Source organism: Artemia franciscana, chromosome 8 (assembly GCF_032884065.1).
Source record: "Artemia franciscana chromosome 8, ASM3288406v1, whole genome shotgun sequence".
In the NCBI taxonomy this organism is placed as follows: Eukaryota; Metazoa; Arthropoda; class Branchiopoda; order Anostraca; family Artemiidae; genus Artemia; species Artemia franciscana.
Window position 1 is genome coordinate 23,449,969 of NC_088870.1, and position 14,316 is coordinate 23,464,284.

The following is a 14,316-nucleotide window of genomic DNA, read 5'->3' on the forward strand; positions in this document are numbered from 1 at the left end:
ACCAAGAACCCTGGAGAATGCCTAGGTCCAGTATCATAAAAAAAACATATAAAATTTTATGGCGTCAGAGATAGAGTAGTAATTTCCTTGTACTTAGATATATTCATCTAAAATAGTAGCTTTGAGCTACCACGAGTAAGTCCATATTACCATGACAGAACTGTAATGGGCTCAAAATCAGAAACAACAAAAATTCAAAGTAGCAAGTATAATTTCAATATCAGCACAATAAAATATATGGCAAAAGTCAAGAAATAAATCAATAGTTTCAATAACGAACAAAATACCGTACAGAGAAACCGTGACAACTTTTATTGGTAAAGAGCAGTTCTTTTTAAAGCCAGTTTATAATAAAATTTAACTGCCATATTTTCTTGATGGGGAGAAAAAAGGTGATCCTTAAAGTCGGATTGTAAGCATTTAGTTTGAACCCCATAGTTAGTTTATGTCGTCCTATTTCCAAGGATTAAGATTAAGACCATCTTCATAAGAAGTAAAAAATTTACAAAAATTATTTTTTAGAGTTCTTTTTAGAGTATTTTATCTGTTCTCAGAATTAAATTGTTATAATAAGTATGCAAACATAAAATTAATCAAAGTTACACATTTTGTCTTAGCACAGGGGCCCCTTTTTCCAATTTTTGCGAAGGGTGACCAGTGCCACCTTATACTAGCTGGACATTATCGTAAGAATGATCAGGACTAGAAAATGAGCCTTAAAGACCAAAACATGTTCCGCAAATGTAGAAGCTTTATTCAAGAAAAAGTGAAAAGGAACACGGAATTCAATTGGAAACATTCAGCGGATTTTCTTTTGTATGAATCTTTTACTAAGGTGAAAGTAGGTTTTTTCTCCAACTCAGAAAGCAGTGAAAACAACATTCGAAGAAAGACACAAAGTCAAAATCAGCACACCATGCGCAGGTTAATCTAAGTGCTATATTAAAATAAATACGAGACTTCATCCACTTGTATTATCTTCAAATGAAACAAGGAGCTAGATGTGGTATAAAAAACAAGAAAAAGAAGTGTTATATTTTGTGCTTCATTTTAAGCAAAATCGTCTATTTTCTTTCCTTTTCGATACGCGTGCTATAAATTAAGCTTTATATGTTAAAACTATAGTCCCCCAAAAAAGCGAAAGCTTTTTTACAAGAAAGTGAAACGAATAAGAGACTCACTTAGGAAACATTGCAATAAATGAAGCTTTCCTTTCTTCAGGGCCTTTTGCTTTTTCGGCTTCGATCATAGTATAAATCAGTTTGGCAACCGAAGGATAAATGGCTCTCAGGAAATTTTTGCCAAATGTATTGGCAACATCATGACGTTGGAGAGAATCACAGTAGCTAGGTACGGAACAGAAGCAGAGCCACCTGAAAAACACAAATAAAACCACCTTAAAATAGGATGAAGTTTACAGATAATACGTAGGAATCGGAAAATCTAAAATAGCATGAGTGGCTCCGGCAAAAGCATTACATTCCCTTTTATTCGTTTGATACGTTTGGCATTACATTTATATTTGCCTTTAACATGCTATTTTTGAAGGTAAATAATAGTTAGCTTTGAAATATGTGTCCCTGAAACCTGGGGTCTAGAAAAATTCCTACCCTAATAATTTCCTCATGAAAAATTCTCTCCATATGTAAATTCAGCAGCCAAAGGAAAATTAAGACAATTAAATAGCATTTTAAATTTTAAGAATTTTAAATAAAGAGAATAAAGAATTCTGGGATATTCTATCTATATTCCAAAATACATGTAGCACATAAGGAATGAATCAAACAATTCGTAGTAACGAAGTACGAAAGTGATTAAGACTGACTAAGCCCAATAGTAGCCAAAACTCTAAAAAATGAATTTTGATAAAAATTAATACATCAAAACATTTGGCCTTTTAATGCTCATTCCGAATAAATAAAGTTCATTAGATTTCAAGTTATAAGTCAAACGTTGAGAGCCTGAGAAAATTTGCACGATTTTAAAAAAATGAGGAAATGACCCCAAGTAATTTCCTGGTATTACTTACAGGTATGATGACAATGATAGTATGGATCCGATCGTCCTAGAAGAACGGGAAAGGGCTCCCTCAAACAGATTTTAAGTTCTCAAGCCCTTTTAAATTGACCAAAAACATAGTGCCGCGGAAAAGTGGCGTTTTCTGCCACTTTCTGGCACCAAACTGCGATTTTGACAAACCCCATGCAAACAAAAAGTATTCAAAGTCAAGGGCTTACCACTTCTGAAATGAAGAACATAATCAAGTCTGAAATACAGGGTTCGTTCAGAATTCAGTAGGAGAAGTTTAATGAGCTGCTTAGCTTAATACGTGCAAAAATCAAGCAAATGGAAGAACCTAAAGCAAAATGTTGTATGTCGGAGGTTCGGGAACATACTGCATACGTTCTAGAAACAAAATTTGGTGCCATGAAAAGGAGTTCTCTGAAAAAATTGTGACGGAGCTGATGGTTCAGGGAACCAGGGTGGATTGCTCCCGAATTATGGTGAATTTCTGTTGGATCTGGTTACAACACAGAAAAATCTTACTGCTTTTTGTTTGCCGGAAAACGAATCTGACTTGATGCAGATGAATGAGGATTTTCTCGAAGGTTGCATGTCGAAGTGTAGTTTAACAGTCCGTTTAGGTAAACATCAAGCGGGAAAATGCAGGCCTGTGAAACTTATATTTAGGACAATTATTTAGAAAGACATGGCTTGTCTGTTTTTCACCACAAATCTCCCTGCAACAAAGGCAAGATTTCCTCAGCTTAGAATTGTGCACGACCGTTCAAAAATTGAAATCGCAGAAAAAAAATATGACATACTGAAAGAAGAACAGAATGCGAAAGTTAGTCCTGGAGAGGTTGGCTCAAAAATCAGACATGGAAGATTTGGCCCTGAGCTAGTTCCTGTTGACACTTTTAGGTACCTCCCAGGAAATCAGGGACAAGCGACCCCCTTCAAGCATAAAATGCAAGAATAATCTTTCCGTGTTATATACGAATGCCGATGTACTTTCAAACAAACTTGATGAATTGTATTCTTTGATAAATTTACAAAAACCTGATATAATTATCGTGCCTGAGGTGCTTCCAAAGTATTACCTCGACCCCGAAGCAGATTTCTGTCAAGTGAGTAATTATAATATCGAGCACAACAAGCATTCGAAAAGAAGAGTCTGTAATTATGTTTCGTTGTCGTCAGAATTAAAACATACAATTTACGTTTTACGTAATAAGTGTGAAAGTTAAGTTGCCAGGGCATCCCAAAATGTGAGGATTGCGGGAATATATCAAAGCCCATCTAGAAATTAATTTCGTATGTTAAATGACAACCGCCTGCTGAGTTATCTGTCGCACCTTTCCTCTGTTCCCTAAAAATTCTTGTTCTTGGTGACTTCAATGCGCCCAATATCGACTGGTCACCCCAAGCTACGTCAGGGACGGACCAGAGTTTTACGTTTAAGCTTGTGCAAACCTTACAGAATAGCTTTCTGTACCAGCATGTTGTTGATCCCACAAGACTCCCTATGTACTAGACTTATTGATCACGAAATCTCCAGACGACATAGTAGACCTAAAGATGCTGCCACCTATAGGTAAAAGCGACCATGTAGTTGTGCCTATCAATGAATTTAAGAGCAGGGGTGAACTCAGGTTCTAAATTTTATCACGATTACTGTAAGGGTCGTTACGATGAAATTAAAGACTTTATTTGTTCTGTTTCTATTGCTGAGGAGCTTTAGTCTGGTAATGCAAATATGGAAGTTGCTTCTGAATTTATCCAGGAGGTTATAAAAGAAGCATGTGATAGGTTCATTCTACGTTATTTTATAAAAGAAGGTACAAGAAAAAGAAGGCGACTGCCAAAATTTGTACTTGATGCTACTAGTGATAAAAAATAAACAATGGGGATGTTATATGTTGGAAAAAAAGTGAAGACTCGTGGTGTGCGTATAAAAGGGCTCGAAATCGCACCACTCGATCTCTACGCGTTAGTCGGGAATCAGTCGAATCGTCAATCATTATTGACATTCGAGGGTATTTTTAGAAGTGTGTCAATAGAAACAAAGCTGATTCCTTGATCAATTCGTACAGTTTTGATGGCCCAGCTACTAGTGAATTAATAAGCGATGATTAGAAAAAGGCTGATGTGTCTAATCAAGTGTTTTCACCAGTTTTTGTAAATCCGAATGACGTTCAAGCGTGCAGTCCAGCTAATTTTACCGAAATTTTTTTAGCACATAAAGTGCCCTTCGATGACTCTAATATTTCTTGAGAGCAGGTTTTAAGAATTCTCCAGGACCTTTCCGTTAATAAAGCTCCAAATATAGATGGTATTTCTGACGCTTTTCTTCGGAGGGCAGCCACGTGTTTAGATGAACCTCTTGCGTTTTTGTTTAACCGTTGTCTATTGAATGGTCAATACCCCTTAGCATGGAAAAAAGCAGTCGTAAAGCCACTCCATAAAGGATGATGTAAATTCCAATTTGGAAATTGTTGTCCAATTTCCAACACCTCAATTTTTCGAGAGTTCTTGAAAAGATTATTGTATATCGGATACAGGATTACTTCGAGCAAATTAAATTATTGCATCCGTCACAACATGGTTTCAGAAAAAAAACAGGTGATGTAATACGCAGTTGCTAGAAGTTACAAAAGATTTCCAAAATATGGCTGATTTCGGTTTGAAGGTTGATTGCTTGTACATTGACTTCAGTAAAGCGTTTGACAAAGTTTCAGTTAGTTTGTAGTTTGAAAAATGTGAAAAGCATGAGCTAGGCAGTAGAACTTTAGCGTGGTTAAAAAATTTCAAGTGAGAGCCCGATTTTGAGCGGTGTGACACAAGGCAGTTGTTTGGACCCAGTGTTATTTTGTTTGTTTCTCAATGATTAGCCTAAGGTAATTCGTCGCTCCACTGTCAAACTGTTTGCGGACGATGTAAAACTGTATAAAAGTGTCACCTGTCGGTAGACGTTGCCCCTTTTCTAGGGGATCTGAATGCTCTAAATGATTAGTGTAAGTCGAGCCCAATGTTTGTAAACCATCAAAAATGTTTCGTACTTCATTTCTTTTCGAAAAGCTTGACTTATCGTTATATTTTTTTGGTGATACACCTGTTTCATCTGCGAATTTGGTAAGGGTTTTACGTATTCACTTTGATAACCAGTTGAAGTTTCATAAGCATATCTCAATAATTTCACGATATGCTAATTATAGTCTGCTTCGAATTAAGAGAAGTTTCAAGAAATTTAACCTCAAACTTTTATGACACTATACAAGACAATAGGTGGTAGAATATTGTTCCTCTGTATGGTATCCGACATGGAAACATGAAAACGTGACTCGCAGCAAATTGAAAAGTTTAACATCAGGCATCAAATTTTGTTCCATATTTGAGTCATTTACCGTATCAGCGCCGACTGCAATGTTCGGGACTTCCCTCCCTGCAGTTTCGACGGGAAACGGTTGACCTGATCAATATGTTCTGTATTATGAAGGATGTTATTAATGTCGACTCGGCTGATTTCTTCAAGCGTAGTCATTACTTAGCCACTCGACAAAACTTGTATAAACCGTGTCAGCCGCGATTCCACAAGAAAATAGGTTGATGTAGTTTTATTAACCAAGCAACAAAACTTTAAAATAGCTTACCTGATACCGTAGCTTCTGCGCAAATGGTGCAACCATTTAAGAGTGCTCTCGTTGAAACTAAGTTCTATGAAAAACAGTTTGTGTAATATAGTTAGTTGTATAGTTATTTTAGTGAAGAATATTTTTTTTCTGTTTTGCAGTGTTGCTGTTGAGTCGTCATTTTTTATATTTGTATTGTGACAAAATAGACTAGCTGTTGGGATGGCGCTTCGCGCCACCCCAACACCTAGTTGGTGGGGGCGCTTCGCAACCCCCCCCCCAAGCCCCCCCGTGCGCGTAAGTCGTCACGCGCCATATTAGTTACCCACCATTGTAGTCGTGTCCCTGTGTCCCACCTGTGAATATATATATATATATATATATATATATATATATATATATATATATATATATATATATATATATATATATATATATATATATATATATATATATATATACATATCTCTTGACCCGCTATATTTAGCCTATACAGGTACTACATTCGCTCCATTTTTCAATTTGTCATTTCCGGCAGATGCTACTGGGACAGTTTAAAAAAGACCTCCAATTTTTTTTCTTTACGAAATATTTGACTGCCTAGGATTGAAATCTGAGTCCCACGCATTAATAGATGACACGCTAATTAGAATAGCAGTTAATCCGTCGTTTGGGAATTGTTCTAAGCAATAAATTTCAAAGGTTTTAAAAATTTTTAGTGTAGAATTATGCAATTCAGGAGAGATCAGATTATTCCGAAGGCTGTCAAAGTTTTATAACTATTAACTGGTTTCTCTTAATCTTAGAAACCCTTCAAAGTTTCAGTGGGATTAAAGCATTCACCTTGCAAAAAAGTTTCTTCATTGCTTCTTAGGATAAAATATAATTCTCTGACGAAAAGTATCTCTAATGCTTGTATCTGTTTGATTTTTTTGCAAAACCTGTCCTTGATTATTTTTAACAGCAATGTTGAAGAATAAACATTTTTAACAAGTTTCCTGCTAGTGGACTTTGACTTAATACAAATTTAGGAGGTATCAGGTCTCATTGGTAATGAACTTTGATCTAATGCATGTCGTTATTAATAGCCTTCGGGAACTCATATATATATATGGGACACACATATATATCTTCAGACACACATATCTTCGGGAACACACACACACACACACACACACACACACATTGTCTCTCTTTTTTTTTTTGTGTGTTTGTGCTGTAGCATTGGTGATTTCTCTTTTCATGATATATATATATATATATATATATATATATATATATATATATATATATATATATATATATATATATATATATATATATATATATATATACATATATATATATATATATATATATATATATATATATATATATATATATATATATATATATATATATGTTTTTAACTACGTAAAACTTGCGAATATACAACATTCTTCGCTGTCCCATTGTCTGTGCATATAAATAGATTGTCAGGTTTACCGACTTTTGAACATGCAACATATAATTGTCCATGGGAAAAACAATCCGTATTCAGATCTATACCTCATGATTCTAATGATTACCCTTGAGCTTTGTTGATGGTGATTGCTAATCGAACATTCTCTGTGTCCCCGTCGTCATTTATATATCCCCCTGTGCCCCCCGGCGTCCCCGTTGCAGTTGTGTCCCTGTGTCCCGGTCATTTATATTCCCTGTGTCCCGGTCGTCATTTGCGTCCCTGTGTCCCGGTCGTCATTTGCGTCCCCGTGTCCCGGTCTGTATATACCTTCTTTTTTGAATTAGTATATGATGAAATAAATTTTTAGTTTTTTTTTCCTTTTAAATTTTTTTGGTTTTTACCTTTTTTTTTAGCTGTTTTAGTTTATTTTCTTTTTAGTTTTTTTTTGTAGTTTTTACTTTTTTTTAGTATCTTTTTTATTTTTATTTTTTTTTAGTTTTCTTTTTCTCCTTTTTCAGTTTTTTTTTCCTTTTTTAGTTTTTTTTCTTTTTTAGTTTTGAAATAAATTTTTTGTTTTTTTCCTTTTTTAGTTTTTTTTTGGTTTTTACCTTTTTTTAGCTTTTTTTGTAGTTTTTACCTTTTTTTATTTTTATTTTTTTAGTTTTCATTTTCTCCTTTATTTTTCAGTTTTTTTCCTTTTTTAGTTTTTAACTTTTTTAGTTTTTTACCTTTTTTTTAGTTTTCAGCCTTTTTTAGTTTTTTTTTATTAGTTTTTAGTTTTTTTCTTTTTAGTTTTTTTTTGTAGTTTTTACCTTTTTTTTAGTTTTTTATCTTTTTTAGTTTTTAATTTTTTACCTTTTTTTTACTTTTTAGTTTTTTTTCTTTTTAGTTTTTTTTGTAGTTTTTACCTTTTTTTTTTAGTTTTTTTCTTCTTTTGTATTAATACTAAAGTCAAGGTTCGAACCTGGAACCTCTCGAACCTAGAACCTGGAACATAACGCGTTACCAACTCAGCTACATCGGCTTGAATACTCTTGTTTTTGAATTGGTATATGATGAAATAATTCAGACATCATATGCGGACAAACATGACGTCACTCGACAGACAGACAGACAACTTATTTTTATATATATAGAAGATAGATATGTCTTTAGTCAATAGGCTTTTTTCATGAATTTTATGTTAACGCCACTGCAATACGTTTAACGTCCTCTACAAACAAATTTTGTACAGAGTGCTCTGTTTCAGGGATGATTCAAAACTGATAAAAAAGCTATTTAAAAAAATGATAAATATGTTAAGAATTGCAAAAACACTGAAATAAGTGAAGATAAAGGTTAGCTGAATGCAAAATGTGATAACTATGATTGTTCTGCATATTATGAAGTGAAAAATTGTTTTCTTAACATGTTTCCTTCTCTCCAGTAAGATCTCTAGGCTTTTACCCTAGGAAATACTGGCACAAAACTACAGCCATAATACAATAGCAGTATTGTACTACATTCCACGCTGATATCTTAAGTAATGCGTAGGGGATCTTCAAGGAGTCCTTATTAGCATTAGCTACAATTAGTACTTCAATTTTTTTTTTTACATTCTGTAGGAGAGACATAAAATCTCTAGCATATATTTCAAAGAAAACAATAAAAAGCTTTCAAGAGCCAAACATGGCTTACGTGATAAACGTGCTTTTGTTTTTGCTTCCCCCCACAAAAATTCTATAGCAAACCCTGTCCCCCTCCGATTCATGGCTCTGATCGTACGTGAGCCTATGGGACAAGGTATAAAAATAAAAGAAGAATTAAGAAAAAAAATTGATAATGAGAGACAGGCGTATAGAATAAAAAGATTACATACCTAACGCAAACACTCCGTTTCCCCAAAACAAAACGAGACACCGCAGGATAACGAGGTGAATCATAGCCAGTGAAAAAAGAAGAAAAAATACAAATATTTCAGCCGAGACCTTTGCTCATCTCCCCTAAGTTCAAAAAGAAGAATAAAACGTAGATAAAACTCTAGGGGAGAGTATAAAAAACAATAATAACAAAATGAAGTCCTTTCTTAAGTAGGAGTGAATAAGCAACTCGTTAAACTCAAGATTTTATTCGGTCTATTTAGTGCTAATCTCTGTCTAGGATTCGTATTGTCAAAATTTTTATTAGGTTCCAAAATATAATGATGTCAAAATTCGAAAAAAATCAGAAATGATAAGAACATTATAAGTGGAGAAGACAGAGGTTTCAAAAATTATCTCCATTAAGGGTGACTTTTCGGTGGATGTTTTTAAATTTCAAATGCCTCTTAGAAGCTTTTTAAGGGGGAGCAATAATGGAGATGATACCAAACAAGATGAAGTGGTCAGGGTTTTAAAGGATGTTTTGAGCCAATCTTGAGTCTTCGGTGTAACTTCATAGCTTTGTTGATTGAATATTCATGTTTCGATAACTTCTCTTCTAACCGTTAGTAGGTCCTTCCAATATAGAAATAACCACAAGATTAGGGGATTATCCAGACACAAATACCCAGAATGGAACAGATTTTATCCTTGCCGCTGTTGAAAAAACTATACATTTTACTTCAATGCATATAGGTGGCACTTGGGCTATGTTTTTATTCAAAATTCTTCCAAATTTGTCGCTCAGTTTTGGAATATATGCTAAAAGAGTAGAGTATTTCTTGTCGCTCTCCAAAAAGATTTCTTTTTCATTTTTGTTTACTTTAATCTAAAACGGTTCCTGCAATTTGACCAGGATGTTCGTTGCAAAATGAGATGTATTTGAGATATTTTCGTACTGGGATTATATGACCTTCAGAACACATTCGTAGCACCTGATGAACTAAGGACATTACTACTCCTACTTTTGCAAAAGTAAAGTGGTTGGAAGAAAATTGCAAATACCTATCGTTATGTGTAGAAGTTTCATAAATGGAACACTCAAGGACGAGACTCTTTGAATCGAAAAATACAGAAAGGGCAGTTAATGATCATTTTCAGGTCCTAAGGTGATCTGAATATTATAATCTGGAGAGTTAAGACTAACAGATCTTAAGTGAAGTCTCTCCATTGTTCCATGCAGAAACAACGCCATCCAAAATCCGACCCAAGAAACGGTGTTTGGAGGAAAAACGTTGAATGTAGAGGTCTTAACAAATTCTGTATAAAAAATGGACGAAAAACGTGAGACTCTGGTACTCATTTGTGTATCGAAACTATAAGGAAAAGCTAGTGCAAATACAGAAAAGACGCCTAGTGGTATCGATATCTGACATTTTTTTAGTCTCTTTGTTTTAGCATTATGTCCCTACTTTTTTTTAAAGAAAAAATTCGCATTCTTGAATATCACACGAAGCATACCTGTAGCATCAAAACTAGCCAAAACTGTGTTGTTCAATGTCAAGATCTTTAACTTTTTGGTCAAGCTTAGCTAGAATAGTCTTAGAAGTTGCTTTCTCTTAAAACATATCCTTTACCTTTGAAAGTTACAAAATATAGACTTCATCAAGATCTAAATAAAAAATATAAAAGAGATTATGTTTAAAAGGCAGATTCGGAGATTTTTGTCATGTGATTCTTTCATTTTTCTGCAGTAACATGGTCACTTTCCTGCTGAACTTTTTGATAATTTATCCTTTATTTTTGATCAATTGATTTATCATCTTCGCATTTCCAGCAAGTTACACATCCTTCATACTCCAAAATTGCGATTTGACTTCGACCCTCTGATAGTTTTTTTTTATAGTATCTAGAACACGCCTCAGAGTCTGACCGATGCTACCACTCGTTTTTAATGTTCAAAAAAAAAAAAAATGTGAAAGAATTTCTAGTTAGTAATAGATTTTTTCCTGGGGTCAATGTCCCCTGGATTAGATTTGGATGCTTGTTTGAGCATGAGTTATTTGAGTTAAATTTATGATTTGATTTGGTATCATATGCTACTCCCCTGCTTAGCTTGTGATTTTGGGGAATTTTTAGGTGGGAGATTTATTTTTTCTTTTTTTTCATATTTTTTCTTTTTGTTAGTATATTACTTTTATTTTAGTTTTCTTCCCTGTTTCTTCCTGGCCTTGAAATCTTGCGGCAGAAACTAGGTAGAAGTTGTGTTTTGTCGTAAATAATTGATAAATAGACGAACTAATAATAGTAGTAAAAGAATAAAAGATCACGAAAAAACGAAAAGGACATAATAGTACTGTTTTTTTACCTCGCATAATCATATTTGTAGGATGCAGGATCTTCTTCAGCAATAGGAAGAATATGCTGCTGTCTAGACGAGGGTGTCTCCAACTTCCAGGTATTTATATAGTGGACAAATGTTCTTGCTATATCAACTAGATCTTTCCAATCCTAAGAAAATAGAGATAATCAAGAGTAATATTCATATACGTCCAAAATACAATCAATGCATAACTAATTATAAATTAAGTTATGCCTCGTTGAGAGAAGTTAGAGGAGGTATTATAAAACTACCTAACACTAGTCTATTATTTTGTAATTTATTATAACTAAATGATTCCCGTTTGTTGTATTGGTCAAATTTCTAAATCCTGAAGATTTATGTTCTCGCTGCGAGTTTTTGGGAATTTTTCAACACAAGAAGGAAATTTTTCTATCATTTGATAGCTGAGACTCAGCTTTATCCATCTATCGAATCACATAGCTTTGTATATTTTTCTTTGAAACCGAAAAATAGATTAGAAACACGTCCAAAATAAGCGACATAGAAAATTTTTTCCCCTTTTAAATATATTTAGATAAATTTTTAAGAAAAAGTCCAAGCAATAAATCAATCACAATCCGGTCACAGGATAGATTTGAAACTAAATAATATAATGATATAAGTGCTTTGTCCTTTTAGTGAAAATTACAGCTCTAGACTTGTCGCAAAATAAGTGTTTAACAGGGATTATGAACATCAGACTTGTTTTTATGCATCCTTTGGCAAACTTCTATGTTTCCTTGACACATCTTGCGACATTTTTTCCCATTTAGATTCTTAGAAAATAAATTCACTAATTTCCTAAAACGTCTTTCCTTTTAGTTGCAGTAGGGGCACGGCTGGAAAAAAAAGAAGAAAAAAAAAGAAGAGACAGTAGAAAAGCAGAACAAATTACGTGTAATTTGGCAGTTTCTAGATACACTATATAGTATTATCAGCACTATCATATTGATTAGTAAGGTTTGAAAAACGCCAATGGCTAGGTATGTTCTTTTCGATTGACAACGCTACGGGACTCATTTAGGCATTCCTAAATAAACTTTTCAAGTTTGATTTTATCTTTAAAAAAAAAGACCCGTGCAGCAATAGAAGTAAATATCTTTTATTGTTTAAGAGGGGAGCTTGAAGAAGTAACTAATGCGTTCCGAGAAAGCGCTAAATTTACCGGTTTCTTTTATCTTTAAACAAAAATCTTGTTACGGAAGGGGGGGGGGGGGTTTACATGATTTCAATTTTCGTATGACGATTACTTCTGGTGGCACTAATTTAATCCTTACATAAATTCCATGTATTTTAAATCAAATGAAATTGCTTTCTTTAAAGATTGATTTCAATTTTCCTACATTTTTCCTATTTCCTTTTGTTTCCCGTATTTTTTTTATGTTTTGTTTGTAATGCATAAATGTTTGGCGGTGAACGTGAAAAATATAACCCAAAGGTGAATAAATGAGCCGAAAGGTGAAAAATAAGAAAAAATGTATATATACAGAAAGAACTGAAAAAAGGGGTTACCTGAGGACTGGTATTACTGTATCGATACAAGACCAAGTTGGTTATCACTTTGGAAATAGTGGGCTTTTCAAAAGGCGGAGTTCCTAATGGTCCAAGATCAATCACTGGCTTGGTAAGCTGAGACACTGCTTTCCTCAATAGCTAAAAAATAAAACTTAAGTTAAGGTTCTGAGTTACACCATTCGACCAGTTTGCTAAGTCTTGGAATTACCACAAATTTCAGAAAGAAAAGACAAGATACTACCAAAAATATCTGACGGAATTCCAAAACTGTTATTCAGGAAAAAATTGCCTTTTATGTTTATTTAAGAAAATATCCAATTGCTAATTCGGCTACAGAATATTTTTCTGAACATAATAATCAACATTTTATACAAAAACGGCTAAAATTGTGTGATTATGAGCTATTTCCTCTCTTTTGCGGTAACTTCATATTAATTGAACATGTTAAGCCAAAAATAACGGTTTTTTTTTATTCATCTACAGTTGAACATCCAATTTTGGAAGACTTTAGACTTACTAGAGTGGTCTATTCATTCACACACAATCCATTTTGACCAGCTACAAATTTCGCTTCTATTAGAAGCGAAATTGGCTACACTATAGAATCCGATTCCGCTTATTCCACATGAAAAACGTGCAAAATTGAGCAGCCAAAGAGAAAGTATGACAAACAGAAATAATGAAAAAAGAAGAAATTCAGAAACATTCAACCAATATTGCTGATTCCCATGTTCAACTAATATCACAAATATTGTAATATTCCTTCCAATATGAGTAATAGCCTCCTGTGGACTTGATCTGTTACCAACCAGAGTCGTCACTTGTCATTTTTTTTTGGGGGGAGAGGGGAGGTGGAGGGAGAAGGGAAATGGATTTTAATGACCGACTGGGTCATTTTTACCGACTAATTTAGGTGAAATTACTATTAAAATTACTTTATATCTGTTCTTTACCGACTGAGAGTGATCTTCTTTCATTGATTTTGCGTCATTATATTTCCATCAGCTCATTTGTCCTGATCAAAATATCCGAGCCGGTAAAATTTATCATATCAGCAAAATCTTACCAATTCAAATTTTTAATCCAACTGGCTTACAACATTAGGAACCCCCCCCCCCCTCAAAGGTGACACCCTTGCTAAGAACTAAACTGGATTATACCAGTTCACCCCTTGCGATCGAGAACTCGTCCACTAAGCGTACATCAGGAGGCTTTCCCGTCTGAAATACCTTTAAGGGGCAATTTTTCCTTTATTCTAATTCAAATTAACTACAAGGAGTCAAACTCGAGGTCAGAACCAGGCAAATTCAAAATCGACTGGTCTGAAGTAGGCTACCTTTATTTTAATGCACTATTTGATTTTCCAGGAATGAATACGCAACCGTGCGGCATTACTTCCTCTGCGGCAGGAAAGCTAAATATATGGTATTTCAATATTTTCAAATCATGTGGCTTTCATAAAATTTATAATCGACAACAACTTGGTCCTCCATGGGGCAAAAT

At 34.0% G+C, this 14,316-nt stretch overlaps 1 protein-coding gene across 2 annotated transcripts in view; it reads right to left on the minus strand.

The window, feature by feature from the left end:
• LOC136030159 (histone acetyltransferase KAT2B-like) overlaps positions 1 to 14,316 on the minus strand; it is a 74,897-nt gene that overhangs the window by 17,897 nt on the left and 42,684 nt on the right. For both annotated transcript variants that reach the window (XM_065708885.1, XM_065708886.1), the window contains 3 exons: positions 12,811 to 12,951; positions 11,284 to 11,426; positions 1,182 to 1,373 (listed from right to left, as the gene is read on the minus strand). In XM_065708885.1, coding sequence (XP_065564957.1) covers positions 1,182 to 1,373; positions 11,284 to 11,426; positions 12,811 to 12,951 — 476 coding nt within the window. The remainder of the gene's footprint in view (positions 1 to 1,181; positions 1,374 to 11,283; positions 11,427 to 12,810; positions 12,952 to 14,316) is intronic.